The sequence below is a fragment of the Schizophyllum commune genome (genome assembly GCF_000143185.2).
Source record: "Schizophyllum commune H4-8 unplaced genomic scaffold SCHCOscaffold_9, whole genome shotgun sequence".
Lineage (NCBI taxonomy): Eukaryota > Fungi > Basidiomycota > Agaricomycetes > Agaricales > Schizophyllaceae > Schizophyllum > Schizophyllum commune.
In genome coordinates this window covers 392,520-419,748 of record NW_026089546.1, presented here as the reverse complement: position 1 = coordinate 419,748, position 27,229 = coordinate 392,520, and the positions used below count along the sequence as shown (strand labels likewise).

The 27,229-nt window shown below is 56.9% G+C and overlaps 12 protein-coding genes across 12 annotated transcripts; 4 read left to right on the top strand and 8 right to left on the bottom strand.

The window, feature by feature from the left end:
* Positions 1-121: 121 nt before the first annotated feature.
* Positions 122-2,441, bottom strand: SCHCODRAFT_02601356 (uncharacterized protein; the record flags this gene model as incomplete). The annotated part of the gene is made up of 8 exons (XM_003029163.1): positions 122-216; positions 269-470; positions 525-727; positions 777-1,094; positions 1,149-1,272; positions 1,322-1,524; positions 1,922-2,046; positions 2,296-2,441. 8 exons carry the CDS (start codon positions 2,439-2,441, stop codon positions 122-124), a joined length of 1,416 nt encoding a protein of 471 aa, XP_003029209.1.
* Positions 2,442-2,855: 414 nt separating this feature from the next.
* Positions 2,856-4,609, top strand: SCHCODRAFT_02633454 (uncharacterized protein). Its single transcript, XM_003029570.2, has 6 exons — positions 2,856-3,163; positions 3,218-3,335; positions 3,390-3,707; positions 3,770-3,972; positions 4,029-4,230; positions 4,302-4,609. Exons 1-6 carry the CDS (start codon positions 2,936-2,938, stop codon positions 4,394-4,396), a joined length of 1,164 nt encoding a protein of 387 aa, XP_003029616.1. The 5' UTR covers positions 2,856-2,935; the 3' UTR covers positions 4,397-4,609.
* Positions 4,610-4,851: 242 nt separating this feature from the next.
* Positions 4,852-7,275, bottom strand: SCHCODRAFT_02633451 (P-loop containing nucleoside triphosphate hydrolase protein). Its single transcript, XM_050345768.1, has 3 exons — positions 6,917-7,275; positions 6,396-6,867; positions 4,852-6,345 (listed from the first exon to the last, which is right to left on the bottom strand). Exons 1-3 carry the CDS (start codon positions 7,197-7,199, stop codon positions 5,196-5,198), a joined length of 1,905 nt encoding a protein of 634 aa, XP_050198716.1. The 5' UTR covers positions 7,200-7,275; the 3' UTR covers positions 4,852-5,195.
* A 153-nt stretch (positions 7,276-7,428) lies between these two features.
* Positions 7,429-9,254, bottom strand: SCHCODRAFT_02633448 (uncharacterized protein). The gene is made up of 2 exons (XM_003029162.3): positions 9,181-9,254; positions 7,429-9,129 (listed from the first exon to the last, which is right to left on the bottom strand). Exon 2 carries the CDS (start codon positions 9,086-9,088, stop codon positions 7,472-7,474), a length of 1,617 nt encoding a protein of 538 aa, XP_003029208.1. The 5' UTR covers positions 9,089-9,129; positions 9,181-9,254; the 3' UTR covers positions 7,429-7,471.
* Positions 9,255-9,379: 125 nt separating this feature from the next.
* Positions 9,380-11,100, bottom strand: SCHCODRAFT_02750692 (uncharacterized protein). Its single transcript, XM_003029161.3, has 2 exons — positions 11,056-11,100; positions 9,380-11,003 (listed from the first exon to the last, which is right to left on the bottom strand). Exon 2 carries the CDS (start codon positions 10,979-10,981, stop codon positions 9,425-9,427), a length of 1,557 nt encoding a protein of 518 aa, XP_003029207.1. The 5' UTR covers positions 10,982-11,003; positions 11,056-11,100; the 3' UTR covers positions 9,380-9,424.
* Positions 11,101-11,235: 135 nt separating this feature from the next.
* On the bottom strand, positions 11,236-13,066 carry SCHCODRAFT_02633445 (uncharacterized protein). Its single transcript, XM_003029159.2, has 2 exons — positions 13,022-13,066; positions 11,236-12,965 (listed from the first exon to the last, which is right to left on the bottom strand). Exon 2 carries the CDS (start codon positions 12,874-12,876, stop codon positions 11,335-11,337), a length of 1,542 nt encoding a protein of 513 aa, XP_003029205.2. The 5' UTR covers positions 12,877-12,965; positions 13,022-13,066; the 3' UTR covers positions 11,236-11,334.
* A 64-nt stretch (positions 13,067-13,130) lies between these two features.
* Positions 13,131-15,280, top strand: SCHCODRAFT_02633443 (uncharacterized protein). Its single transcript, XM_003029569.2, has 13 exons — positions 13,131-13,338; positions 13,391-13,441; positions 13,496-13,596; positions 13,653-13,738; positions 13,788-13,933; positions 13,985-14,030; positions 14,083-14,109; positions 14,164-14,299; positions 14,357-14,573; positions 14,631-14,681; positions 14,733-15,099; positions 15,151-15,205; positions 15,262-15,280. The coding sequence occupies exons 1-11, from the start codon at positions 13,291-13,293 to the stop codon at positions 14,835-14,837; spliced, it is 1,014 nt and encodes a 337-aa protein (XP_003029615.1). The 5' UTR covers positions 13,131-13,290; the 3' UTR covers positions 14,838-15,099; positions 15,151-15,205; positions 15,262-15,280.
* Positions 14,967-15,463, bottom strand: SCHCODRAFT_01173561 (uncharacterized protein; the record flags this gene model as incomplete). The annotated part of the gene is made up of 3 exons (XM_003029158.2): positions 14,967-15,097; positions 15,149-15,205; positions 15,262-15,463. 3 exons carry the CDS (start codon positions 15,461-15,463, stop codon positions 14,967-14,969), a joined length of 390 nt encoding a protein of 129 aa, XP_003029204.1.
* Positions 15,464-16,262: 799 nt separating this feature from the next.
* SCHCODRAFT_02510875 (ARM repeat-containing protein) lies at positions 16,263-18,943 on the bottom strand (the record flags this gene model as incomplete). The annotated part of the gene is made up of 10 exons (XM_003029157.1): positions 16,263-16,760; positions 16,813-16,885; positions 16,962-17,263; positions 17,315-17,389; positions 17,438-17,735; positions 17,786-18,112; positions 18,164-18,243; positions 18,291-18,437; positions 18,485-18,754; positions 18,809-18,943. 10 exons carry the CDS (start codon positions 18,941-18,943, stop codon positions 16,263-16,265), a joined length of 2,205 nt encoding a protein of 734 aa, XP_003029203.1.
* Positions 18,944-19,738: 795 nt separating this feature from the next.
* SCHCODRAFT_01182214 (uncharacterized protein) lies at positions 19,739-21,970 on the top strand (the record flags this gene model as incomplete). The annotated part of the gene is made up of 7 exons (XM_003029568.2): positions 19,739-19,890; positions 19,940-20,026; positions 20,058-20,442; positions 20,538-20,686; positions 20,746-21,078; positions 21,110-21,362; positions 21,411-21,970. 7 exons carry the CDS (start codon positions 19,739-19,741, stop codon positions 21,849-21,851), a joined length of 1,800 nt encoding a protein of 599 aa, XP_003029614.1. The 3' UTR covers positions 21,852-21,970.
* A 393-nt stretch (positions 21,971-22,363) lies between these two features.
* On the bottom strand, positions 22,364-23,711 carry SCHCODRAFT_02509577 (uncharacterized protein; the record flags this gene model as incomplete). The annotated part of the gene is made up of 4 exons (XM_003029156.1): positions 22,364-22,558; positions 22,609-23,265; positions 23,336-23,466; positions 23,633-23,711. The coding sequence occupies 4 exons, from the start codon at positions 23,709-23,711 to the stop codon at positions 22,364-22,366; spliced, it is 1,062 nt and encodes a 353-aa protein (XP_003029202.1).
* Positions 23,712-24,673: 962 nt separating this feature from the next.
* SCHCODRAFT_02750685 (FAD/NAD(P)-binding domain-containing protein) lies at positions 24,674-26,821 on the top strand. Its single transcript, XM_050347247.1, has 10 exons — positions 24,674-24,780; positions 24,838-24,956; positions 25,014-25,222; positions 25,280-25,348; positions 25,406-25,776; positions 25,834-25,851; positions 25,904-26,077; positions 26,126-26,218; positions 26,268-26,318; positions 26,371-26,821. The coding sequence occupies exons 2-10, from the start codon at positions 24,916-24,918 to the stop codon at positions 26,698-26,700; spliced, it is 1,356 nt and encodes a 451-aa protein (XP_050198715.1). The 5' UTR covers positions 24,674-24,780; positions 24,838-24,915; the 3' UTR covers positions 26,701-26,821.
* The last annotated feature ends 408 nt before the right edge of the window (positions 26,822-27,229 follow it).

Below are 27,229 nucleotides of genomic sequence, written 5' to 3'. Positions count from 1 at the left end.
TTGCATGACTTCACCCACCCTAGCAAGGCTACGTACTTCCTTGATTGCGCGTCGCATAGATTACTTCGGTGATATATGTGGCGTAGATGCGTAGAGGCAAGGTCTGTTCTCCCGAGGTGAACTAGATGATGACGCGGCCGCTGAGCTGGTCCGCAAGCTCTTCGAGGGTGACCATATGAGCGTCGGTGATCGCAGCGGCCTGCTGATATTTGCTCACTGTCATGCGATGTCAGCCCGAGCGTGCGGCGGCGAAGACAGAGAAACCCACCAGCCACCGCAAGGTCAGCCCACCTCTCTGTCAGCTTTTCGCCCAAAATCTCGGCAACGGCTGCATTCGCGACGCCGGCATCCGACGTCGCCATCTGCTGCAGACTGGCCAAATCGCTGCCGATGGACTGCCAGATACCCATCATCTTCTCGACAGTGGTGATAGCGGGGTCCATGGTCGCGAGAAGGCTGTCCACGTCCGACTGGGACATACGGTCAGCTCGCAGTTCAAAAAGCGTGTCGACGAGATCACGAACCTCGATGGCAGCGAGGTTCGCTGCAATGCCCTTCTCGTCGATTATCTCGCCCTCCGTGTCGTAGATGAGCTCCCTGATACTGCCGATGACATTGGCCATCGCAGACGCCTTCTCGCCGTAGATACTGGCCACGATGGACGCTGCGAAAATGCCAATGAACGGGATCCACGAAAAGCTTGGCCTGGAGCAAGCGAGAACGAGGTCTGCGAGGGATAGTCAGAGGCTGGCGTCAAGGGCAAGCAACCAGCGCACCGTGCTCATAAGCAGCCTCGTCGGTCTTGAGCTGGTCTTGATACCCCTTGAGCTTCACCTGCAAGTTCTGGATGTCGCCCTGCTCGGTCTGAAGTAGCTCGACAATGGCGGACTGGTATCGCTGAATGTTCTGCTTATCCTCCATCGTGGTCTGCTCGAAGGCGCGCAGGTTGTCGACCGCCGTCTGCAGCTTCTTCTCGATGTCGCTAGCAGCCGTCGTGAGGTAGCTGACGATGTTGCTGACGGTCTTTTGCAGAGCGGCGATCTCCTCATCCGACGTCGTGAAGGATAGGGCTTTGATGGTCTCGATAAGGTTGGCTATTGCAGGCGTCAGCGTCGCGGCAGCCGAGCAATACGTTCAACGTATCATACCGTAAGCCCAGTACGGCGAGGTCCCCTGACCGGAGACGATCTGGGCATAGTCGAAGACATCGGCAGCAATGCCGGTTATGCTGGGATACGTGGTGGTTCTGAACGTCTCGCAATGCTGCTGAGCCTGGGCGAGCGTTCAGCAGCATGCCTCTCAGGATATCAGATGGACTTACGACTACGTAGGCCCCGATCAGCGGTGGGAGGGCAGCGTCGACGAGGCCTATGGTCTCCTGCGATAAGCTAAGCCGCATTATGTACTCGCTCTCCGACACGGGGAGCAACAGTCCGGCCCAAATGTACTTGAGCAGGCCGTACATGTCGTCCTGCTGCAGGATGTAGTTTCCGTCGTCGTTGATGAGGCCCTTGGGAGTCAGGTCTACGGACATATTGCAGTTGCAGTTTGCAGGACACGCAGGGGGAGAAGACGTCGAGAGCAAGCGATCAGGGTTAGGTATCCAAGAGCCGAGCGTTCAGACCGGCTCTATGGAGCAGCCTAATGGGCGTATATACGCCGCCTTCAGGACAAGGGATACTTGTCCGACTCCATGAAGAGCCTAACATTTTGTGTACCTCTGACGATGTCAACAGGATGTAATAGTAGCGAAGAAAGCGGATGACTTCGTTCATTCAGCAGTCGGTATCCCAGAAGGACCATTCGCAAAGGAAGACGGGATGGATCAAGGCGGCAGAGCGGGTTCTGTTATGCTCGTTCTTAACCCGACGTTCAGATTCGGCGGAGTTGTAAGTCTGTTGGGGGCCACAAATAGACGCACTGAGTAACACTATAGAGGAGAGGGTCTTCCAGTCGCTGGAGTGCGCAAAGCAGCGCAGTCTGTTGGGCGACCAGCAGATGGCGGGAGAAGATGAGGTACGCTCGGTAATTCCCGATGCTCGAAACCTGTGACACAGCTGTCACACGGTGGTTTTGTTATACGATCTCGGTCGTCTCCTCAATAAGCAGATGCGCGTATCCACAGGGAAGAAGGGATGCCCTTATTGAATTTTTAATGAGTACTCTGTGGCGCGGTCCAACCGGCTCTTGAGCGTCGGAGATGCAAGGACCAACCGCCGGCCGCTCCCCTGCTAGTGAGTCCCCTCATAGTCCGGGTCAGCCGCTCACTTAGGAGTTACCCTCGTTCCACCTTACGCTACTTTCACGTCAAACTCCGACCTCCTGTTGAAGACGAAGTCGATGAGCAAGATGAGCAAGTTCCTGACTTCGCGCCGAGTCCTCGGGTGATCCAGTCCAATCTGTTCAAGCACGGGGCATTCTTGGATACGCTCTATAGCCATGACTCTGTAGAGCTCAAGATCCAAGGTGAGAACTACTGCTCTGTGACGCACTCGTTTTTTTAGGCTCAGGCTGGTACGACGGCGCCTCTTGACGAATTTCTGGGCGCTGGCAACGTCCAGAACTCGCAGCCATGCGACAAACACTGAAATGAGGCTTGACTCAGCTCAGCGACTATGACCTCTGGGACAAACGTTGACCGTCTGGTGCCGGTGCTGCTATTCTTTGCTTGCGCTTCTCCTTCGATAGCTTCGCCGCACTTGGTCTTCGTAAACCATGACTAGCCCACTGAGCCTTCCACTGAGAAGGCATACAATGAATCCGGAGCAGTGAGCGATACCACCTGACATCGACTTGTCGCCGCGTATGGACGCAAGGCGATCCTTGCTTTCCCAATTGTTCTGTTGAACTGCTGGATAAAAGCGAGACTTGCGGAGCTGAACGATAGGCAACCACAGCCATCCAACGATCCCCCGCAGGCCACTCGTCGAACACCATGTCTTCCACTGCTACCGCCGGCGACATGTCCCCCAAGGACCTCATGAACAAGGACGGGAACTATGTCCTTCAGCAGGATAACATGTACGCCGTCCTCCAGTACGTCTGGGCGGGTGTCTTGCTGCCGACAAGCCCGAGCGCCTTTCAAGCGCGTCTCGGGATCTCGTCGACCACTATGCAGAAGTTGAACGCGGTTCTCGAAAGCCTGATCTCTCAGTACAAGACAGTGAGCAGTCGCAGCGCTCGCGGCATCTTGCATACGGATAGATAACCCCCGCAGACCCAGCAACACTGCCAGCCATTTAAGGACACCACCTACCCTAGCATCGTCAGCATCGCCGACGACGTCTACAACTACGCACAGAATGCTGGCGGTACCTCGACGAGCTCCTACTATGGTGCGCACCTCCGCCGGTTCTTGCATCCATCAGCTTGCTGACCTCGACTACCAGCGAACATCTTCGCGGCTGTCCGCGCCCTCGGCAAGACCACCGACCCGGACCAGATCGCCAGCCTGAAGCAGACGATCACCGAACTCGTCAACATTCAGGTCAAAAACATCGGGGACATTACGACGAAGGCTCAGGCAGTGGTCGACGACCTGACGGACTTCCAGAACCTGGCCATGCAGGACTCCACGAACCTGCAGGCCCGCCACACGGCCGTGACCGACGCGCTGAACACCGAGATCGGCAACCTCGCCCAGCTCAAGCAGAACCTCTCCGACGACCGCACACTGCTAAAGGCTGACCAGGCCGCGTACTTGAAAGGTAAGTCCCATTGAGCTGCGCATTGCTCGCGGTCGTACTGAGCCGTACCTACCCGCCCACAGACAAGATCATCGCGTGCACTACGCTCACCTACGCGTGGATCCCGTTCGTCGGCATCATCGCCGCGAGCGTCGTTGCCGGCATCTACGGCGCCGCCGCAGCGAAGCTGGCCAGCGACATCGACAAGACGAAGACGGACATCACGGACGACGAGGGCAAGATCACGGATGAGACGAAGCTGATCGCCGATATCAACAGCATCGACGTGCGTGGCCGCATTTCTGCGCGTTCTCGGAACTAAACTCACACCGCTTCCTCTAGGCCGACCTGCGCAGCTTCATCGCGGCGCTCGGTGCGGCCACCGCGGCCGTCCAGGGCATGATAGGCTCATGGGGCGCCATCTCGGGGGACCTGACCAACCTCCAGAAGATGGTCGACCAGGACATCCGCACGGCCGTCGGTGCCGTCGCCAACATCGAGGACAACAAGCTCATCGAGAAGTGGAATGACCTTGCGACGGCGGGTACGTTGGATGCACATTGCCTTGATGCCCGTATCCGTATTACGCCCCTCCGTCTGACCAATGCCGCGCAGTCGACAAGTACAGGCAGGCCGCCTACATTAGCCCAATCCAGCAGCAATCCCTGGACGACCTTTCCAAGCAGGTTCACGCGCAGGCCGGCAATTAAGGCTACGACTCGTCTCAAGACAACGCCCGACCTTGTTTCTAACCATCCTTTGCAAGGTGACCTGCTCGTAGTTGTTGTATCGCATATGTTAGAACCGCTTGACTGAGCCCCATTGTACGACAATGTCTGTTCCGGGAAAGATGATTGCAAGCCGAATTATGTGTAACATGTACTTGTCGAAAGCCAATGATGGAATCGCCTACCCGCATTGTATCCTTAAGACCGATGCACGCCAGCTCCGATCAAGCACTTAAACGGAGTCAAGACCACGTATACAAGGGACCACAAGGCATTGGACGAGAACTACATTGTCATATAGTTTGTTTTCCCTACAACTCTACGCTGCAGATATTGGTCTTGGTGATGTACAGTGAGTGCATATGTATGAGTAACGAGTGACGCCTATAAAGCGATGCGAGAGGCAACGCCATGAAGCGATGCGAATGGGAGCAACGCCATACAGCGATGCAACGAGGAGAGGACATGTCGAGACACGGGAAGACATATCGATAAGAGGGCATCATGTGAGGAGAGACGTCGTGCGGGACAAAACGAACAGAAGTATCGAGATTGATGAACAAGTCAAGAGGAAACAGAGAACAGGCCGTGTATCATGCCGAGGGGATGATGTACAAGGTCGAGAATGGATGCAAATCGATGAGGGTGAGAGTGAAAAGTATGCGTGAACGGAACAGAAGAGACAAATACGAAAAGGAAACCACAAATCGACCACGTGAAAGGAAAAGGAAAACCGACACCTGCCTCCTCCTCAACCCATGGCGATAGAGAACGACATGGTCTAATCTTCCATCGCCTCATCAAACTTGTCCGCGCCATCAGCAGCCTGCGCCGCCGCCCGCGCCTCACGCACGTTCCGCGCGAGCTCCCGCTGCCAAATGGCGCGTACCTCCTCCGCCTTCGCGTCGACCATGACCTGGTCGTTGATCCCCAAGCCGCGCACGATCTCGTCAACCCAGACGCCCGGCGCGAGCATCACCTCCCCGCTCGACGCGCCCGACGACGCGCGCATGCTACCAGTGAAGGACGAGCTGCGTGAGAAGCCGCGCTTCGTCTTCCCGGTAGTCGACGAGACAGATGAAGTGGTCATGGACACGAGGCCGGTGGTATCGAGCATGCCCATGAGGTCGCCAAACTCGCTGCGAGACACCGGCTGGAACAGTCCCGTCTCGCTACGCGACAAGATCGTGTCGTAGTAGACGTATAGCCTGCTGGTGTCCATCTTCCCCACGGATGCGACCGATGATAGCGAGGCCGAAGCCTTGATGGGGGAAGCCGCTCGTCTACCCGCTGGCTTCTTAGCGGGGGTCTTGGCAGGCGATGGTAGTGGTGAGCCCAGCGCCAGGCCGGCCTCCTGCCGCTTGGCAGCGAGAACGACGGCCAACAAGACGAGGCGCGCCTGAATGCCGAGCTCGACGATCTTCCGGACGACCTCAGTGTTCGCAGACGATGCGGAGGTGGATGCGACAGCTGCTGCTGATGACGACGAGTAGGTCTTCAGCGCTGCTATAACATGTCCTGGAGTGACGTTGCATGGTGTCGAGGGCTTCTGCGAAGCGACGGCGAGGTCGATGGCAGCACGGGAAACCTCAAGAAGGCATCGAACATCGCCGGTCATAGTCGCGACCTTCTTCGAGAGCATCATGAGCGTGGGCGTGGGCAGGAACTTCGTAGCAGCAGCCTTCGTGTCATCACTTTCATGCAAGGGGCTTAAGCGCGCTTGCAAGATAGAGAGCAGTTGTGCGGAAGTGTAGGGCTGGAAGTGAACGGTCTGGACGTTGTCCGGCGTAGACGTCGAGTCAGACGTGAGTGTGTGCGTGTTGGCAATGCCGATGATGCACGCGTTGTCGAGGTTTTGCGGCAAGGAGAAGACGGCGGCAAGGGAGCTGGCATCCGATGCTATGTGATCGAGCTCGTCGAGGACGAACACGCTGCGCGGCAAGATTAGATTGGCTATATAGCATTCAAGTATATCACATACCACTTAGACGCCGTCTTCGCAAGCAACTTGACAATTGCCTCTCGGCCTCGAGCCTTCTTGCCCTTCGTTGTCGACTTGCTAGCGTGAGCGTCTCCGAAGACCTCGATCATCTTGTCCCACAAGGCGTCCACGTCGTTGAACGCCATGCAGTTGAGGGAGAGGACTTGCACATTCTCTTGCGACTCCTGGTGTTTGGAGAGAATGTCGTTGACGAGGGCCGTCTTGCCCGTCCCGGGGGATCCGGAAACGTACAGGGACTGACCCGATGATTCGCCGGCGAGGAAGCGTTCGATGAACGTAGCGATCAGTTTGCGCTCGTCATCGCGTCCAACGACTTGGACAGCTTCGGAGTTTACTGTAGCGCGTAGAAGGGCGCGCGCCGCGGCGTGGAGGGGAAGGTTGGTCTGCGGTGTAGCCGGAGGGGTGGCTAGCGAAGCTTGCGCAGTGGCAGGAGTGATCGGCTGCTCATTGGCTGTAGCTGCGTTAGACTGTGTCACAAACTTCCCTCACAAACCGCTCACTTGTACCCGGTCGGGCAGGTGTATGTATAGAATCTGTAGAGGGACGCCGACTGGCAGTGATGTCGGGCGTCTCAGCGTTGATGGCGTCGACCCGGTATGGCGGTATGTTCTCCTTGTTATTAGTGCCATCGAGCAGCGTCAAGGACGTGCGAGGCCGTTTTGGATCGGGTGTGCTGTCGGGCGTAGCCAGCTGGTCGCAGGTGGCCAGCGAGCAAGAGGATGCCGAGCGCTGGTGCGAGCGCTTACCGAGGACAGAGCTGCGGCGGGGGGTGATGAACGACATGATCTTCGCTGTCGTTGTCGTCGACGTCGGAGAGCGGCCTGCGGACGTCGAGCTGGACGTGGTGGTGGTCGAGAACGAGAGCCGATGTCGGTATGCCCGGTGTCTAGTACGGGCGCGCTGATGGCAAACAGGGCCAAGCACCACACAACGGCGCGTGTCACGGGATCGCGCGCACGCAGGTGACGCACGCGTCGAGCTCACGGTCATGCACTAGGCATGCGTCGTCACGGTTGAATTTGGAAAAGATGAATTGCAAGCAACTACACGTGTAGCTATTGTAGGTAATCCCCCGCCCTAAATGGTCCAATCCACTGTTCAGGGTCTGAAGAGTAGATGTCCAAAATGCGCCTCCCCTCGGAGTTCGTTACACCGGCCCAGCCTTCGCTTTTGTCGCTGAATTCGGCAGGCCATCTGAGCACGTTAGGCATGCATACGAAGAATCTCTTCAAAGGGAGACATCCCGCCTTGGCCGAAGCACTGCGAGACTCCAGCAGATGACGTACACATGCCACGTCCTTGTCCGTCCAATGAACCCTCCTCGCAGTGACTATTTCCACTTCGCCTAGTTCGGCGAAGGACGGCTTATCTGCCTTGTAGCTAAGCATCTCGAGGCAAGCTTGCTTGGTTGCAGGAATGCGTTGCCGATCGATGCCGAGTGTTTCCTCCACGAAAGCGACTTTGCGCAGCGTCTTCGGCATGCAGAGTATCCTGCGCAGAAGATCCGTGTCATCGGTAACCCCATTTCGATTTCGAAGCGTTATGCAGGCCACAGAGGCGAGCAGGCCGGAAAGGAGTATCTCGTAAGACTGACATAACTTGTTGTACCAGCCTTCGCCTCTCCAATCGCGGCGCATCATGTTGAGCACTGCGTGCGACAAGGCAGGAGCATAGATGTGAGGGCCGAAGAGGATGGACGCGCCCCCAAGTTCCAGCGTGTGAAGCAATGGGAAGAGAAGAGGCTGCGATAGCGGGAGGACATCGCGAGCTACGCCTTCGTCCGCAAGCAGGCTCAGTACCTCCAATCGCAAACAAGGTCTCAGAAAGGAAATCTCAGAAAAGTCCATCATGAACGACATCATGAGCGCGCGGAGGTTTGCCCAAGGGAGCTCGATGGTGTTGCAGACAAGGCAAATTTCAACGACGACCAGATTGGGCGCAACGAGTCCGCAGATGTCACCATCGCGGATGATCAGCTCCTTCAGAGCGGGGAGCGGCGCATCGAAGGGTAGCTTGCCGTCGTGAAAAGTCGCCTCCAGAGTCCCGATATGCCACGCGTGCTCCTGCAGGGCCAGTCGCAGGCCGTCGTACATGTTCGGTGCATTGACATCCAGCAGCGCGACCGGATACTGCCCCGAGCGCTCCAGATATGTCTTCACGATCTCGGTCAGAGCCTTTCCATCACCCTTCGGCCAGCTATAATACCCCAACGGCAGACGAATGCGCGACCACACCCAGCGCATATCAAGCGCTGCAGCCCGCCAGCTGCGGCAGACCTGCGTGAAGGCCCACGGATATCTCCCGATCCTGCCTTCGAACCAGTGGCGCGGGAGGGTAAACCGAGCGATTTCAGCGAGAATCTCAGAAGGCAATCTGCGCAGGGGCGAGAGGAGGGTAGTTATATCCGCTGCCGCAGAAAAGAGCAGCCGTCGCTGTTGGCTGATCTGTTCAGATTTCTGGCGCAGGCGCTCGATCGCTGAGTCGCAGTCGCCGATATTCTGATTTACTTGCGAGAGACTGGCGAGGAGTGCGTCATGCTCAGCGGCACTTGCAGGAGTGCATGATGAGCGGGCATTAGTGTTGAGGTCTGGGTGTCCGGTACGGCTTTCCAGAGCATAATCGCAGCGTTCGCAGAGAGAGATAACACGAGGTTGGTCTTGCAGGATCTGCATGGCAAACACGTTGCGTGACAGAGTTATGTAGTAGGAAGCGACTAGTAGGACGAGGCGTGAGTCCCCTCTCCACAAGCGTTCAAGTTACGCACGATCTCACTAGACAAGACCCGTCCTTCGCGCCAATACGAGTAACTTGCGATGCGCGACGCGCGGATGATGAGTGTTGGGAACGAGTTGATGAATTACCGTTTATAGCAGTCTTCTTCGTTTGCGATATTCTCACGGTCGTGTGATGTGACCGAAGTTCGACTTCGCCCGGAGCAAAGGGCTGCGGAACAACGATAGGTTGTCAAGAACAAGTAATTGTTATATATTTATCCCTACATTCCAGCTTCACTCTCGGGTGTCGACAACCAAGATACGCTCGCCATCCGTCCTGCGCATATTCGCCCAGCTCTCCTCCAATGCTGACGCAGGAAATTCTGCACGCGGCGTGTATATGCGAAGCCGCTTGAGACCTGATTGCCTACCGTGCGAAGCGGCGGGCGTGCTCCGCACCTCGAGCAGGTCTCGCACGTTACGGACCTCGCACGCACGCCACGTAGCCCCACACCTGTTGAGAATGTGCAACTCCTCCAGATACGGCAGCGGCGTCTGGTCCCAGAGAATTGCATTGGCAAAGAACTGGAGGAAGGAAGACCCTCTCCACGATGGCGTGTACTCGTCCAGGATGAAAATAATCTCTAGCAACTTGCGCGGGCCGTTTAGAAGGGCGCGGAGGGCGCGGGTCGCTGACCAGTTATGTGTGGGGCCGTCCGCATTGCGCACCGTCAGAGACGTGAGCGGGCGGACGAGGTTGACAACGGGCATAAGATCTCTGTCTTGAAACCACTCGCACTCCTCGTAGGGGCGCTTGCAGAGTCCGTTGCATGCGAAATTGAGGCAAAAATGACGCAGCGCGGGGGCATCGAGTTGTGAGCAGAATCTCAGAGCACCGTGCCCGATTTCGAGCGTATGCAGCGCTGGGAGAGTTATGGGCTGCGAACCAAAGTACTCGCCCCAATTCCAAGTCGAGAAGCTGAGTTCCTCGAGCCGTACGCACTCGCGCAGGACCTCCAAGTCCTCTTCGCGCACATCGAAAGCCGCCCGGAGGACGCGAAGGTTTACCCAAGGCACGTTGAGGCGAGACATGCTGCAACCGAAGAGCTCCAGGATGCGTAACTTCGGCGCATGGATTGTCCCGCCGAACGGTCCCGTCAACCAAAGCCGCCATAAGGCCGGAAGCCGGCGGGGAAAAGGCGAACCGCCATCAGGGCATTGCAGCTCCAGCTCGCGGATGCGCCGGGCATGAGGCCACAGCGCGGTTTGGATGACTTCATGTTGAATGCCCGCCCTGATCTTGAGCACCAGGGGATACTGTCCGCAGCGTTGTAGGTACACCAGAGAGGCGTCGGTCCATGTCGCGAACTTGTCGGATGGATGATAGGCGTGCAGGTCGATGTGCGCCCATGGCCAGCGCATGCCAATGACTGCCTCGCGCCACGCGCGGCACACGTGCATGAAAGGCCAGAGCAAACTTCCCGGAGGGTGTTCGAACCAGCGAGGAGGCAGCGTATAGCACGCGATCTCCGCCAGGATCTCTGCCGGGAGCTTCCGTACGGGTGAGAGCAGAGCTACCAGATTCTCCTCGGTGGACTGAATGAGAGCCCTTTGCTCGCAAAGCTCCGCGAGGGTGATGCGTAAACGCTGCATCTCTCTATCGCACGAGCGAAGATTGTTGCGCGTCTGGGATAATTTATCCGAGAGCGCGCTAAGTTCTGCGCGGGTATGCGGGACATGAGTCGAGCGCGCGAGAGACACCAGCTCCGCGGTCTGTAGGTGGCTACTGAAGCTGTCGCTGCACTTCGAGCAGAGCTGGGTGGCGTGTACGGAATCTTGAAGGATTTTCATGGCGAGTGGTACCTGCGAGGCTCTAATTACGCGTCGTCGGCGAATGGCTGGTCAGGGCATGAACTGTTACTCACGATTTGGCGACCGGAAGCGATGATGATGTTCACCCGCAGCGAGTCAGATCTAATGGTAGATGGTAATGGCAAAACCTCGACTGCCAGTTCGGGTTTTATTCCGGTGTCCTTGTTTCTCACGGTGCACCCCAGGGATGAACCCACGTTCATGTCTGTTTACTATTTCTGAGAACAAGATGACAATGAAATAGGCACACTATTTTGATTTCACGATTTGACATGATGAGCTGGTCGCAATTACAACGGGTTCAGATCCGCACGTACTCCATGCATGAAGTCCTACTCCAGATCTCCCAGTGCCGCTGCTACGTCTATTCCCCATTCAACTGGCCCTTCCTCTTCATCAAATTGCACATCAACGTCGAGGATGTGCTCGCCATCGGACCCACGAACGTTTGCCCAGTCCTCTGCCGTCGCTGAATCCGAAAAGACGAAGGGAGAGCGGATTCGAAGCCTCTTGAGCCGCGCAGGCCCGAAGTTGGAAGGTGAACCGCGCGATTGCAGGACCAGCCGGACCAAGTCGACCCTCTCGACGCTCCAATCGACACTCTCCACTCTTTCCCATAATTCCACCTCCGTCAGCTGGGGCAGCTCTGGGTGCCCGTCGCCGCAGCAGAGGATGCGGAACAATTCGGTGTACATAGAGAGTTCTGTCTTCGATGCGCCCTCTATGACGATGGCGGTTATCTTCCGCAATTTGGGAGCGTGGGTGAAGATCTCGCCAAGGTGTGGTTCCCGATAATCGTAGTTGTCCATATTGCGCAATGTAAGACTGGTGATCGGAGGCACCAGGGAATAGAGATACTCGAAAGCCACAGTTTCGAACTCGGCGAGTCCTCCATCGAAGGTCCAGGTGGGCACATCCAGGATAAGGTGCTGCAGTGCAGGCGCGCGAAGGTGAGCACAGAGCATGATGGCAGCGTCACGTATCTCCAAAATCTTCAAAGTTGGGAAGACGAGTGTCTCCTTAGGGTCGTCCTGGTCCAGAACTTCTCCTTTAGGGTCGAAGGCATCCAGGCTGAGCACTTCCAACCTCGCACAACGACGCAAACTGTCTAGATCTTCGGGATATATGGCCTCGCCGTGTATGCTGAGGGCGCGCAAGTTCTCCCAAGGGAGAGTGCTTGGGGGCGAACGCACCCTAAAGAGTTCGAGAACGTACAGGTTTGAAGCGTCAATTGAGTCGGGCAACATTGTGCAGCGGCGCACACGAAGCCGACGAAGGATCGGGAGTTGGGGCAGCGTTGGTGACCACGATTCATCCAGCTCTAGCTCGTGGATGCGCGACGCGTGGGCACTGAGCACATTTCGCAGCATATTAAAGAATGAGTCCGAAGTGAGCCTGATTTTGAGGGGGTAAGGGTCCGAGCGCATGAAGTACGCCGAGATTATATCCATAGGTTCATCCCCGAGATTCCTCGGCGACTTTGGCAGGCAAAAGCGTGCCCATGGCCAGCGCAAATGAAGCGCTGCGGTACGCCATGCACGGCATACCTGCAAGAAGGTCCACACATGCTTCCCGACACGGTCCTGAAACCAGCCAGGAGGGAGCGTGTAGGCAGCGATCTCTGCGAGGATCTCGGGCGGCATTCGACGAACAGGCGAGAGTAGCGACCGTATTCTGTCAGATGTAGATTGGAGGGATGTCTTCACCCCGCGGAGGCGACGCAGGGTGTTCTCGACGCGGGATATCTCCTCGTCACATCGATCGATGCTGTCCTGGACTTGGGAGAGCGACGCGGAGAGGGCGGCAATCTCGGTGGGTTCGAAGGGAACATAGCCATCGTCTAGGCGTAGTTCCAGCTCGGGGGAGCCCAACATCGTGACGAACGAGTGGGGGCATTTCGGGCAGAGGGAGAGTGCGTAAGGGTAATCCTGCAGGATATGCATGACCGTGGTCGTCGACGAGGCTGCAAAGTACATCACGACTCATCAGCAATATCCTATAGATGTACAGGGTACTCACAAAGAGGACGATGAACAGGAAGGTGGTACGTCGAGATGAACGTCGAGGACAAATGATGGTGGCGACCATGCGGCCGCGACATCGATCGCCTTCTTGCTCTCACCGCTCACGGCGACGATCCCATTCAGTCACCAATCACTCCCGGCAGCAGCGCCAGCCCGGACTTCCTTCTCACACCATCCAGCTTACCCTGAGAGGGGAACACCGCACGCGCCTAGCCCAGCGAGTCTTATGGCGACGGTCCCCCTCCCGAGTCCGTTCTGCATGTTATGACGCCCGAAGAGCATGCGCAGGCAGTGTGGCTGCTGGGGCCTTGGGTGCGTTGCGTCGTGCGAGGGGGAATAGCGAAACAGCTGACCACCCACGCAGCTCATCGGCAGCTTCCTAGACGTCCTCCTGCAGGGCATAATCCTTGTTCAAGTGCGTTACCAAGCATGCGCACCAGTTCTGTGCTCACGTCTACCCCTCCCCCAGACTGTACACTATTTCAGCTGGTATAAAGACGACGAGCTGCCCCTCAAGCTCTCCGTAGCCGTCCTCGGCCTCATCACTACCCTCAAGTCTATACAATCCTTGTGCGCGCGTCGGCCCTTGTTCCCCTCACCATTCCTTATCCTCTCATCCCCACCAGCGCACTCCTCTGGATCCAATTCATCGAAAACTTCACCGACCTCCCGGCAGCCGTGAAGCTGAGCTACACGACATGGTGGCAGAGCGGTGCGTCTTGTTACTACCTCCCGCGCAACTCGTGCTTAGATTCGCGCAGGGAATCCCCTCATGGTCGCGAGTGTTGGGATCTACGTCCAGGCATTCTTTCTGTGGCGACTGTACATGATATCCGGGCGTAAATGGCTTCCGCCTGCCCTTCTCTCCCCGGTCCTCTTGCTAGCGTACACTGCCATCGCTCTAGCCGTGCGCTGCCTCTAATCATCCTCCCTCACCTCGGCTGACAATACCTCACAGACGTACTACATCTCCCGCGAGGACACACCCCACATCTCTATCTGGTGTGAGTATCGGTCATCGTAGCCCGCCGCGCGTACGCTGATCTTCCACCGCAGTCGCCGTGCATCTTAGCTTCACCTTCGGTATGTGGCGCGCACCCTTCTCATGCTCACCTGGTAACCTGCTCATCCATTCAGCCGGCGACGTCCTTCTCTCAGTTGTCACCGCCTACTACCTCCTTAAGACGCGACACGATGTTCTACCTGGAACTGTTGGTTTGGTCAACGCCCTCATCCGCCTCACATTTACCACCGCAGCGCCCGCAGCGATATGGTAGGCCAGCCTCCCCTTGTATCTGCAGACGAGACACGTGATCTGATTCGTCTAAAGCGCCCTTCTAAACCTCGTCTTCTCCCAGCTTTACAGCGGCGAGGACCGGCTCGTCTCCACCGCGTTCAACCAGATCATGGCGAAGTTGTACGCGACGAGCATGTTATGGACGCTGAACGCGCGGCGAAGCATCCGCACCGAGTACGACTCGAGGAGCGGGAACATGGCGAGCGCGTCCGTCAGTACGCAACCGGGAGGTATCAGTCGAGGGGGGATCGTACGTGCTATCTTAGACGCACTCATTACGTTCGCTTCGACTGACGATTCCTTCCAGTCCACAACTATGGAGTTCGAGCATACCGCCTCGCAGATGCACTCGAGGGCCGTACGTACTATGCCTCTGCCAAGTACTCTCAATGGTTGACCCCCCTCACAGCCCCAGGACACCTTCTTCACCAACGAGTCGACGGACGAGGATACCGCGCTAGAATCGCTGCCGTCGATCAAGGGGAAGGGATACCCACTCGCGGGATCGGTGTAGCCGTGTATACCGTGTATAGTAGCAGCTGGATGATGCCTCGGATGGATAATATGAACATAGATGCAAACAACATTCCGCGTGCGGGCAAGGGTATCAGATGAAAGGAAGGGTAAGGGAACATCGAATTGTTCATCCTGAGGACGCATCCGGGGAAGGGTGCGCTGCTTCCTGATGCAGCTGATCGAGAGGCAGTCGAACGAGGCGCTGGCCGTCTATTTGTGAGGGATCCTGGATTTCTGGATCTTGGCCGGTTGAGGATACTGCGGTGCTGGTCAGCGGAGTTTGCACCAAATGCAACCGTCCAAACGCACAGAACAACGCCAAGATCTCGAACATCTTCGACCACTGGCCTGTCACCGTACCCATAGCTGCATTGCCAACACTCATCAGCAGCACATCACATACTACAGAGATATACACGCACTCTCACTCGCCGCCCCCATGATATCGCAATCCTCCGCGATATCCTCAATCTGCTGCCTCATGAACGCGCTAGACCGCTCAAGCGCGGCAACGCCGTCGAACTCCTTCTTCTTCTCGGTCAAAGTCGCCATCTGCGCCGCGGTATTCACGGGTGCGGCATTGGGGTAGATGGAAGTGCGATTCGCGGCGGTTGACTGACGCATCGGGGCGTGAGATGATGGGGGAAGAGAAGGAGCGCGTTGTTTGGCTGTATTGACGCGCTCTGTGACCGGTCAGACCGATTTCCGGATTAGGACTTCCCTTTGTGATGGGAAAGCTCAGGGGTGGTTTCCCACTACACAGAGCTCGGGCGTTCGCATGCAAGGGACAGTCATCAGAAGAGCAGTATGCACATAGATTAGTAGCGTGTGTAGCCGATAGAAAGTAATCAGAGCGTCCCGAACCCAGTCCGATCCCTACTTCCCCGCCGTCGCCTGCTTCTTCTGCTCCTTCAACGCCGCGATCCTCAACCTCCTCTCCTCCTTCCTTCTCGCCATCTCCGCCGCCTTCTCTTCCTTGGACATCGTCGACATACTCGGTGTGCTCGGTGTCGCAGGCGGTGGTGAGGGCGAGGACACCGGTGTCGCCTGTCGGCTGATTGACTTGACCGCCTTCGGGAGCGATGGGACGGCTTTCACTGGCTTGGGCTTTGGGCGCGAGGTGGAGAGGTTGGGTTGCGGTGTGGGGCTTGCCCATGGGTCCTCGTCGTCATTTGCATCGGCATCGGCAGCGGTGTCGTCCATCGCTCCCCAGCCGTCGTCCACAGGTGGTGGCCTTGGTTTCGCGGCCGCGACCGTCGGCTTTGGTGCGTGCACCGGAGGCGCGGTTTCAAACGAAGCTGTTCATCATATCGGTCAGAACCTTCACCGACTCGCAGATCCGAGGAACGTACTCCAGTCATCCTGGTCCGCGTTGATGTCGATCAAATCGTCCGTGCCCCAAGGATTGTGGTCGATATGGTCCTCAGCAGCAACTTCCGCCGCGACCTCTTGCGCAAGTTCTTCTGCCAAGATGTTTGCTGGAACCTTGCTCGCACCAAGCTGCATGCCCTTCGTCTTCTGGCCCGGCCGCGAAGCCTGCGTCGGCGCAGCTCCCGCGACCGAGTTCGCGCGCGACAGTCCAGGGATACCGTTGGCGGGCTTTACGCTGAGAGGGTACGGGTCGCTCGGGAAGCCTCCTGGAGGCGGTGGCGCAGAAGTTGGGCGGTCGACGGTGGAGGCGATGGTGCTCTGCATGTCTGCTGGAGCAAGCTGAAGAAAACGTCAGTACACGGTTTTGCGTGGCGCGTGAAAAGGAGCATACCCTGCTAGTGATGGACGACATCGCCCAGCCTGCAAGTGAGCCCGCTGCACCTGCCGCTGTGCTGGCCATTGTATACTGTGTAGAGGGTGCCTGCGTGGAGTTACCGTTCGCGGCGGCCAAGGCTTCCGGCGACCCTGGCGGAGGTAACACGGTCTCAGGCTAGAACGGGGCATCAGACACGACCGTCCGACGTTCATCCTATCCGACGCACCATCGTCTCTGCATGCTTCTCCAACTTCTTCACATACAGCTCCATCGCCTTGAAAGCCTGATCCCTCACAAGCCTACAGGTCACTCATTAGCACCTCCACATCTTCCCGCGTCCTCACCTCAGCCCAACTAACAGAACCCACAACTCACCTCTCCTTATCCACCATCGCAAAGCTCATATTCGGGATCACCTTTGTCGCCACCTCCTCTGCGTCAAAACAGTCGCTCGTCGCCATCAGCGCCATCAGCCCCGCGACGCGGCAGTGCACGAACGCGTCCTTTAGCGCGCGCGTGAACGCGGGCACGAGCACCTTGCGCTTTGTGTTGTACCCCAGGCTCGGGGCGAGGCGCCCAATGAGGATGCAGGTGTTGGTGCGGATGGAGGGCTCGGGGTCCTGTTGCATCTTGGCGAGGTAGCGGAGGAGGTCGTTGTTGAGGGTGCGGTCGCTGAGCTGGGTGGGGGTGAGGATGACACCAAGTGAAAGGGAGGGAGAAGAGCATACTTTGGGCGCGAGGAGGAGCAGCGACTTGACGGTAGCTTCTCGTATGACGGCGACGGTGTCGTCGAAGCCGGTTTTCTGCAGACACGTTTAGCACATAGCGTCGTGCGTGAACCCTTTACTTACAAGATACACGAAGATCTTCTGATCCACCGTCTTCTTGTCCAGGTGCTCTGCATACTCGGGCAGATGTTCGAGTAGCGCCATACGAGTGCCACGGTCCGGACTTGCGTACAGCTTCACAAGAGGCGCCAGAATCACGTCGGGATAGTCCTTCGGTGGCACATTCTTGCCGAACTGCAGCACCAAAGGGAGGATAGACGCGGCAGACGCTCCGCCAAACTCGAGCGCGGATACTAGGGCGGGTAATATGCGGTGCGAGACAAACTCGGTGGGGAAGGAGCCAGCAGAGTCCTTCAATGACCTGCATTGCTGTCACTCATGCGCAGGCAGCAACAAGTCACAAAGACTTACTTCAAAAGCGTCGCCTTATCCGCCTCGCTACTCAGGGCAAAGTTGTCAAGCCCAGCGCACACCTGCACGAGCCGGTTGCCCGCAAAGAAGCCCTTTTCTGAGCCCATTCCGATCTCCAAGAAGCCCTTTGGCGTGAGTCTTGCACCCGGATTCGGGTTCAGTAACCGCTTGTAGGAAGGGAAGATGGAGTTGGGGATGGCGCCTCGAGATGATGGATTTGGCGGCGGATGTGGTGGGCTGGCGGTGGCTGGTGGAAAGGCATCGGGGTTGAAGAGGATATGTATGAGGAGGCCGAGATCGTAAGCATCGAGGGCAGCTGGATTGCCTCTAAGGGTATGAGGGTCAGCCGTGAAGGGAGGTGGGAAGGTCAAGACGTACGACTTTAGTACCTCCCATCCGGATTTCTGGACTTCAGGGGAGGCCCATGTGTTCGCATCGGGTGCAAGGCCGCCCATAGTCTGCAAGGTGATTAACAGACGTGTACAATTGGATGGCTAGTACTCACATAGAGTACGGGGGACTCCTCCGTCGGGTTGCTCAACAGCTCGAATCCGCCGAGCTTCCATTCGCCAGAAGGAGTGATCAAGACAGAATCCGGGCGCAGGTACCCATGTGTAGAGCCAACTGTATCGTTTAAGAAAGCGAGAGCGACCTGGTACGCGGTTAGATGCAGATCGCGTGCAGCACTGCAAGACGCACTGATATTCTGTGGAGCCCCCAGACCAACCAATCCTCCTTCTCTTGCGCTCCCGTCCCCCTCCTGTTCGCCAAGGCGGTCTGCAGCGGTACAACACGCTCCGTCATGAGCAGTATCGAGGTCTCCGACTCAACCACCTCCATGAACTTGAGCACGTCCGGATGTCGCGTCGTCCGAAGCTTCCTCAGCGCGTTCTTCGCAAGCGGTTTCGTATTCCGCCGATTGCTATCGTTGAAGTCGTACTCGAAGATCGAGACTTGCGAGCCGTCATCCTAGGGAGTATATGGTTCCAGCGTGAGCTGGGGGATTGTCGCGAGCAAGCATACCCGTTTCGTGCCTTCGTACAGCGTCCAGATCGGATTGGTGTAGACTTTCGGGCCGAGAGTGAAGGGGAGGTTCAGCCCCGACTTGCTAACGATGGTAGAGACTGCCGCTGAACCCCAGGTCTTGAGGTAATCCATGGTATTCTAGTGCGCCGATCGACACGTATGCGCGTACGAGTAAAGAGAGACTGAGTGTTATCGTTGTGATCAGCAGAGAGACGCGCAAGTAAGAGTGTTATAGCAGTATCTCCAGGCCTGGAGAGCCGCGAAGATGAATGGATGCTACAAGTCGCGTCTCGCCATGCGCGCCACCCTCCGGTGTAGCGCCACATATAGCCGCTTGCGGAATCGGTACTTGCCGAAGCAGTTCAGCTTCGCTCGCGACGTGCTGCTATCTTAATCTCAACCTCGATGGCCCTTTTGCATCCCCCGCGATACAATGAAAGAGCATTCTTCTCTCATTTACAAACTCTCGAGGGATAATCAGTCAAGCGCCTCGATGAGCTGAAGTGCATGGCCAATCGATGCACGCAACAACCTCGCGAGTAGATTGGCGCCCTGGCAGCGTTTCACAGCCTTTGGATCACTTGTCTTGATGAAGAGCTTGACGACGAGCAGTCTCGTGTGCACAACGACTATGCGATGCTGGCACGCCCTGCCCGCACTCTCACCGTCTGTCAGTGCGTAATAGCACGCACCCACTCTCTCGGATCGCCCGTAGATGCGCCGCAAGCAATGTTGAGCAGTGGCGGGAACGCACAATCCGCGCGGTGATAAACTTGTAGGGTATGGTGCTGACTCTCCATTGCTTCTCTTCTTCCTCCTTCCCCTTCCCGTCTTCAGTTTCTCTTCGACTTCCACCTTCTGCGAAGGCTTTTTGGTCTCGTTTTTGCTTTCTGTCTTTTCCCGTCCCTCACGAAGTTCTTCGCCATCATGTTCAACCTTCTCCTTCTCATATTGATTACCCTTGCCTATTTATCTCCCGCCACGGCGCTCACCATGACCATCGAAGACACTTCACCGATCATTGCCTATTCGCCCGACTGGGCTCCTGGTGATTCCAGTCAGGATGGGTCTGCTAGCAAGTGAGTTCATTATCTTGGATCCTTCTTCTGTCTCATTATTTCTCTCTAGGTACTCCTCTGGCAACTTCATGGCCACGAACTCGATGGGCGCGACGATGACCTTCACCTTCAACGGCAGCGCGATCTCCATTTTTGGGTCCAAACGTTTTAACCATGGGCGATATCAGGTGCGGTGATCTTCATGATTCGTGGGTGCTGGAGCAGCTGGTGAACACACGTCGTGGATGCCCGTACACGTCGCGCGTATGGCGATCGCCCGACACAGCTGGTGTCGCTATCATATGCCACTGGTGCCTGCGAGTCTGCGTCAACGCGTGCGGCCTTGCGAGCTGCAGATCGCGGCGCGGCCCCGAGTTATCATCCAGTATCGACGACCGAGTTGACCGTAATCCTCTCCAGGTCAAGATCGACGGTGACTTCGTCACAGAGCAAGACGGCCACGCCGATCCCGACCAGTTTCAACAAGAGCTTTTCTCCTCTGACGATCTAGACGTTGGTCTTCACACCGTCGAGTTGACGAACTTAGAGCAGAAGTTTGTCGACGTGGACTATGTGAGTGTTTGTTTGCCTTTACGAGGTTGACCCGCGAACCCAACTACCGAGCATTGTGCATTGTCGAATGCCGAGCCTGACTGTTGGTATTGCAGATCACTTGGACCAGCAGCATCGGAAACGACCCGAAGTCGGAGGACATTGTCGTTCAGACTCATCAAGACACGGACGACACATTCGCCTACGACGCAGGCTGGTCTACCTCAGTACGCGACCCGGGTACCTTCCTGGGTGGAACCGGACAGTGAGTTCTTCCTCATCGCCTGCCTGTCCCTATCACTGAAACTCTGCCTTCAACCTCAGCACTACTTCTACCACCGGCTCCATCGCGCACTTCACCTTCACTGGGGCCGGTGTCACGCTCTACGGCCCCGTTGGACCATCCTACGGGTCGTACTCCATCCTCCTTGACGGAATCCCCATATCCAGCGAGAACGGCACTCAGCTCGCCCATGCGTCCAACGCCAACGAAATCGGAGCATTCAGCGCGAACAAGACACGTGCGAGCGCGACGCAAGTGCTCTTCCACGCTTCCGGGCTGGCGAATGGAGAACATGTCCTCGATATCGTCGCGGAGTCGGACGAGGGTGTGGCGATCGACTTTGCGCTAACCTACACGCCGAGAGGGGGTGACGGGTGAGTGTTGGTGCGATGTGAATCCGTGAAGTTGGCTTATGGGGTTCGGTCGCATCAGACTATCCAAAGGCGCCATTGCAGGGGTCGTCATCGGGTCTGTGGGTACACTGCTGCTCGTCCTCGTCGCGCTGTACTGGATGTTTATCCGCACTCGCGGAGGGAAGCTAGGCCGGCGGCCCACCTTTGGGAGGGACATTACGAGCAGTAACGAGAAAGACGGTCATATCCTGCCTGTCTTCGATTGGTCGCGGTCGACAAAGCGGACGAGCGTGGATTCATGGATGGTACGTGTACTGTATAGGACTGAGAACGATGTACTGATGGCACTGCAGTCTGGCGCAGCGCCACCAGCGGTCATCACCGTCACTGCGGCCACTCCCTTCCCGGGCAATGCTGTCCCAACGCCCTACCCGTACACAACAACGACGCTGAACTACAACCAACCCGCCAACCACGCTGGTGCGCCGAACAACTTCAGGGGCCCTCAAGGCTACGTCGGCCCCTCGGCTAGCACTGTGCACCGCTCACTGTCCAGCCGCTCCATTCCGGAGGGCGATATGCAGAACCCAGGCTCGACGGGAACTCTGAACCAAGGTTCCATGGGCAGTTCGAAGGAGCTCGAGGCCGCGGGGGTCCTAAACGGATTCGGATCGGCGGGCAACGCGAAGGAGCTTGAGGCGGCTGTGGGCTCGTACCAAAGCGCTGGAATTGGCGCCAGGGGAAGCACGTTGCCGCCGGACTATCGGCAAGCGACGCAGGTATATCGAGGTTGAGGCGTCAAGAAGTCAGACAAACATAAAGCCTCGACGAACTAGCACGGGAGCCGGCGTGGAAGGCGTGTAAATTATGACGACGGATCGGATTGGACGACGAGAAATGGTGCAGGACTTCGTATTTATTGGGGAGGATCGATAGATAGTTCATGTGTAGAAGCACGCTGGTTCGGACTTCTCCGTAGTAGACGATTGTGGATCGCATTTGTTGACGAGAAGAAAGGGTATAATCGAAAAAGGAGTGGCGGGGTAACTATGTAAGTCGTTTGTATCATAGAGGGGAGCAAGCTCCCTGGTCATTCACTTGTGGTTGGCCCAGATCTACTGTACCTGCCCGACTCGAGGGTGCGTGCACAAACCGCCAGTGCTGAGGTTGCCCAGGCTTGATGGGGATAGCAATACCAGTTCGAAGCAAGAGTCTAGTGAATAACTTCCGTTCGCACGCTAACGCGCGAGAAGATGACAAATCTGCGCACTTCAGAGGCATGACAGTGACTGAGATCCTCCGCAAATCAGAACGGTGTCGGCTTCACGGAAAGCGGCAAGGTGGCCACGGCAGTCTTTTCAGCAGGATGCCGGCATGCTTTGGTAGCATGAGACCGTTCTCGGAGGCCTCCAGCGCCGCCTCGCCGCTGTACCTCATTTTGCGCCGACCGTGCCACCCGCGCCACCTGCTCGGCCACAGCGTGCTCCAGAAGGGAGTCGATCTAATAAATCATCAGACCAGAAGCAAGGAGGCGAGCGCATGCCGACGTACCGTCTTAGCCTGCTCCCTCAGCTTCTTTCGAAGCGAGATGTTGTCCTCCTGCAACGCCTTGACGTCCTTCATATAACCCTGCTCACGATCCAGGCACTCATTGAGGTCACGGACAAGCTCGCTGACGAGGTCGATCTCTTCCGAGTCGCTGTAGAGATCCGCCATCTGTTGCCCCCGATGCTCCTCCATTGCCTGACGCGCCTTCTGCATTGCAGGGCGATCCGACATTATCGCCGTCAGCGTCCTCTGGGCATCCAAGTTTTCCTTGAAGAGTTCGTCTCGCTCCTGCTTCGTCTGATCGCGCTCTTGCACCGTCTGGTCGCGCTCCTCCTTGATCATATTGAGCTCTTCTCTCATCTTGTTGAGCTCTTCTCTCGTCTTGATGAGCTCTTCCTTCATCCGGACGCACTCGGTCTTCGTCTGGTCGCGTCCTTGCTCCAGAGCACGCACGCGACTCCGCTCGCTTTCGAGCGCGCCCTTGGCAGCGTCAGCGTCTACCAAACGGCACTTACTGTCCGCCAGCAGATGCGCGATGTCCACCTGCGGAAGCGCGTTGTCCACCTGCGGAAGTGCGTCGTCGGCCCTTTCCTTCTCGAGAGCGACGACCGTGGGGCGCATCTCGTTCTTAAAGATAGACAAAGCGCGGAGCGTGCGATCCTGCGAAGTGAAAGGCGGGAGAGGGACGTTGAGCCTCGGATGGACGCAGTTAGACGAAGTGAAGACGCACCTTGGTATCCGAATTCAGGCGCGGGTGGTCACCGAGGCAGAGTAGCTGAGTGGCACCTGCGTCTATGCCACCTGTGCTCGGGCCAAGCTGACCCGAAGCGTTGTTGACATTCAGGTCCGTATCCGATGTACCTACATCGACGAATTTTTTGTGTGAAGGATGCCTCTTGCCACTTGGCGCACGACACGTGGGACAGTCGTTATCGCGAGTGCGAGCCTGAGCAAGACACTGGCTACAAAAGCCGTGGCCTGCTGTACTGTCAATGACCGGACCGCTCGCGTTGGGAGGGCCACGCACCACAGGACACAAAGAACGAAAACTGCTCCGGAAGCACCTTAGGATCCAGACAAATTGTGCAGAACGCTGAACAGGACATGGTCGACAATGTGTCTCTCAATGACGAGCGTCGCTGCGGTGGCGCGAAGATTGGGGTAGGAGGAGTGCGCACACGGTCTGCGAAGCTCATGCTATATAGCCGGCGCGATGCATGGTCATTGGCAGGCTGGTCTTTGTTGCCAGTTGGCAACAGTATTCGCTTTGTCCGTGACAGAAGGCGGAGAGGATGACGCTATCACAAACACTTACCATTGAAGCTGAGCGCACGCCTGCAAGGTTACCTGGGTTATGAGCGTGTCCGTGTTGACAGATAAGGGACCAAGTGTAGTGGGTCGCTGATGGGAACGGGGATCTGCAGAAGGGTCATGACGGTGTTGGCGACATCGGTCCTTGCGCCACAATGTATGCCGTCTCTACGGGCGTCTCTTTTCGTCCTTTTGAGGATGTCTGTCCAGTAGTGTTAGTATAATTAATATGTTCGTACCGCGAGTAAACAGAATTTATGCCTCCACCCTTCGGAGGATCTCGTTGGAAGCAGAACAAGGTCGAACCCAAAAGGAGATAACTCGATGCAGCATCTGATGGGTGTTCCCATCAGATGGGCTCGTCTCGAGCGGACGTCGCCTCTAGACGGATTGGTGGTATTAAGTAGCATAGATAGGTAAGGGCATTGAAGTTCCTTCAAGCTTTCTCCAGGACTTACGGGTTGAATTGCAATACTGTGGCTAAGTGTATGGACTAACCACGCGATGGACGGTGCAGTGCGCCCACAGGCGCCCACGTCCCACGACTCGCGCGCGTACGCGCCCTCGGCGCTCTATCTGTGTTCCTCAACGCAGTGTCATCCATCAGTAGACTCGGTGGACGACAGTCCTCTGTCTGCTGAAGTATTACTGATAGGTTCGGAGCATGCCCGCGCTCCGGCACGCGGCGTGCCGCGTCCTCCGCAGAGCGTCGGAGGCTTTCTGACCTTCCTTATATGGCAGGTACTGTCGCGTGCGCCGCGTGTCTGGGCTTGAACCGAACCTATTCCTGCGCCTGTCACGGTCCCCTTCCGGGCGTCCATACAGTGAGACACAGTATGCACGCGAGCCATATCGCAACCTATCGTAAGCGGAGTCTCGCCTCGGTAATACTCTTCCCGATGTCATTGTACCTACAAACAGGACCACCATATAAGGCGCCTTGCGAACGGTGGGACCGCACGCCGAACGACATCTACTTCCTCTTTTACAACCCTCAACATGGCTGAAGATTCCCCTCGCAAGCTTGTCATCGCCGTCATGTATGTGTCATCGCCACTGGGACGGTCCTTTGCTGACAACGATCCACCCATTTTCAGAGGTGCAGGCATCGGCGGGCTCTCAGTCGTCCGCGCCATAGAGCGCTTCTGCGATATGTCCAAGCTTGATGTCCACCTCTACGAGGCCGCTGCGCAGATTTCGGAGATTGGCGCTGGCCTCAGCATCTGGCAGAGGGTGTATGACATCCTCACGGACCTCGGCTTAGAGTCAGATATGCGAGAGTGTTTGGATAACGCTGAGACCGACTGTGAGTTTTCTATCCTCGCCCGTCTCTCTTTTTCACGCTGAAGACAATCACCCTCAGCCTTCACTTTCCGTAAAAGTGACCAGCCGGAAGGAGTCACGTTCAAAGAGGTGTACTCAGAGGACGGCGGTGAGGCATAGACGTCGAACTAGATCGACGTTGGATCCCACTCACTGCCACAAACAGGGAAATCTTTCCTTCTGCATCGCGCCAAAATCCAGGGGATGCTGTTGGAGCACATCTCGTCGCAGGTCAAGATACATCTTTCGCATCGTCTGGACGGCTACGAGTACACTGAAGCTCCTACGGAGAAGATTAAATTGCGCTTCCGCGGCGGTCAGGAGGCCCGTTGCGATCTGCTTATCGCCGCGGATGGCGTTCACTCGGTCGTCCGCCGTCAGTTTGTCGCTCGTCTAGCGGACAAGCTCGACAAGCCGGAGCTAAAGCAGGCGATGGAGCCGGAATATAATGGCAGCAGGATATATCGCGGTCTCGTTCCACAGGAGAAGCTAGCGACAGTTTGGCTCGATCATCCGGCGTTGAGGAAGCCTAACATCGTAATTCTTTTTTTCTATCGAGCCATGAGTGAAGTGCTCACCAGCGCGCCCGCATAGTACTGTGGCAAGGACAAGGTATGCGGTCGACTTGCACTGATTTCTTCGAGTACTCAACATCCCTGTCTAGTACATTGTCACGTACCCAATAGTCAAGGGGGAGATCGTCAACGTGGCTCTCTTCTACACCGACAAGACCGGGGTCGAAACCGCTTACGCCGATCCCGATATTGGAGATGCGACTATGGAAGAAATGAACAAGATGTACGAAGGTTGGGAGCCGCAGGTTCAGGCGTTGATCAAGGTTATTTCTCTGTGCGGCTTGCTATCTCATTGCTCATCGACGGGACAGTGCATGCCAGACCCGTCGCGCCATTGGGTGCTCCTGACGCAGAAACCTCTCGAGACGTGGGCCGACGAGGGCGTGATGCTGCTGGGCGATGCGGCAAGTCTCTTTATCTCTCCTCAGTCGGCCATCCTGACAAACATCGCAGGCGCACGCGATGGTTCCCAACCTCGGCACCGGCGCTAGTCAAGCCATCGAGGTATGCCTCCGATTTGTTGATTGCCACGGAGCATCACTCACGCTCCTACAAGGACGGCTACGTCCTCGCCCAGATTCTCGGCCGCGCGCAAGAGAAGGGCCCGCTCGAGATGCTCTCCCAGGACACGATGGCGATGTACAACCGCCTCCGCCCGCCCATCGCCAATTTCGTGCAGGCGCGCGCGAAGCTGCAGTCCCAGCTCGTCACGTTCGATGAAGAGGGCGCGGATCTCTCGCTCGTCGAAGACGGATCGCCGATGCACACTGACACGGACCGGTTGGCGAAGCTGGGAAACGGGATATGGGACGGACTGCACTGGTACAGGCATAGTATTGTGCGCGAGACGGACGCGGCGGTGGCGAAAGCCCTGGCGGCTTACTAAGGGCAGATAGAGCCTCTTGTGTACTCGCTTATTGGATCAGCTTCCCTATAACTTTTCCGGCGCCGTCGTCTCAGAGCGCGAGTACGTCTCGAGAGCATGCATACTGATTTCGATGTCGATGATTTACAATTTCCGTAAGAAGATTCGCGTCGTACATACTGAGGGAGGCAAGCAGAACAGCAATTCGGTCGCGTAGCAAAATAGCTCAGACACTTCTATCAAGCCTCGAAAAGACACCCTCGAGCGCCGCGATATCCTCCGGCGTTGTGTAATAACCGTCCTCCTTCAGCTTCTCAACGAATGCCTGTGACGTATACGCCGCATGTACCACCTTCTTACCCCCTCCGAAAAGAAGGTCACCGAGTGCACGACCGTTACAGCGTGGGGAGATATCAAAAGAATTTCTCGGGCATCATAAAGGGAGTCAAGATATTGTTACGAGCAGCGATGCTCCTTCGCAGAAGGCTCTCAAGATGATGGCGGGAAGCATGCTACGTTCGTGGGAGGATGCGATGGACATCCACAGCCA

What these genes read in the sequence shown, in the direction of transcription:
- SCHCODRAFT_02633445 (XM_003029159.2), bottom strand. Translation starts at nt 12,876, where the DNA reads ATGTTGGGCTCCCCCGAGCTGGAACTACGCCTAGACGATGGCTATGTT.
- SCHCODRAFT_02633454 (XM_003029570.2), top strand. Translation starts at nt 2,936, where the DNA reads ATGTCTTCCACTGCTACCGCCGGCGACATGTCCCCCAAGGACCTCATG. An exon ending in CTCGACGAGCTCCTACTATG is followed by an intron (nt 3,336 to 3,389) that starts GTGCGCACCTCC and finishes CTCGACTACCAG; the next exon opens with CGAACATCTTCGCGGCTGTC. An exon ending in CCAGGCCGCGTACTTGAAAG is followed by an intron (nt 3,708 to 3,769) that starts GTAAGTCCCATT and finishes ACCCGCCCACAG; the next exon opens with ACAAGATCATCGCGTGCACT.
- SCHCODRAFT_02633448 (XM_003029162.3), bottom strand. Translation starts at nt 9,088, where the DNA reads ATGCAGATCCTGCAAGACCAACCTCGTGTTATCTCTCTCTGCGAACGC.
- SCHCODRAFT_02750692 (XM_003029161.3), bottom strand. Translation starts at nt 10,981, where the DNA reads ATGAAAATCCTTCAAGATTCCGTACACGCCACCCAGCTCTGCTCGAAG.
- SCHCODRAFT_02633443 (XM_003029569.2), top strand. Translation starts at nt 13,291, where the DNA reads ATGACGCCCGAAGAGCATGCGCAGGCAGTGTGGCTGCTGGGGCCTTGG. An exon ending in GTATCAGTCGAGGGGGGATC is followed by an intron (nt 14,574 to 14,630) that starts GTACGTGCTATC and finishes GATTCCTTCCAG; the next exon opens with TCCACAACTATGGAGTTCGA. An exon ending in CGCAGATGCACTCGAGGGCC is followed by an intron (nt 14,682 to 14,732) that starts GTACGTACTATG and finishes CCCCCCTCACAG; the next exon opens with CCCCAGGACACCTTCTTCAC.
- SCHCODRAFT_02633451 (XM_050345768.1), bottom strand. Translation starts at nt 7,199, where the DNA reads ATGTCGTTCATCACCCCCCGCCGCAGCTCTGTCCTCGGTAAGCGCTCG. An exon ending in ACCTGCCCGACCGGGTACAA is followed by an intron (nt 6,868 to 6,916) that starts GTGAGCGGTTTG and finishes ACGCAGCTACAG; the next exon opens with CCAATGAGCAGCCGATCACT. An exon ending in GCGAAGACGGCGTCTAAGTG is followed by an intron (nt 6,346 to 6,395) that starts GTATGTGATATA and finishes CTTGCCGCGCAG; the next exon opens with CGTGTTCGTCCTCGACGAGC.
- SCHCODRAFT_02750685 (XM_050347247.1), top strand. Translation starts at nt 24,916, where the DNA reads ATGGCTGAAGATTCCCCTCGCAAGCTTGTCATCGCCGTCAT. An exon ending in GGATAACGCTGAGACCGACT is followed by an intron (nt 25,223 to 25,279) that starts GTGAGTTTTCTA and finishes AATCACCCTCAG; the next exon opens with CCTTCACTTTCCGTAAAAGT. An exon ending in GCGCTAGTCAAGCCATCGAG is followed by an intron (nt 26,319 to 26,370) that starts GTATGCCTCCGA and finishes CGCTCCTACAAG; the next exon opens with GACGGCTACGTCCTCGCCCA.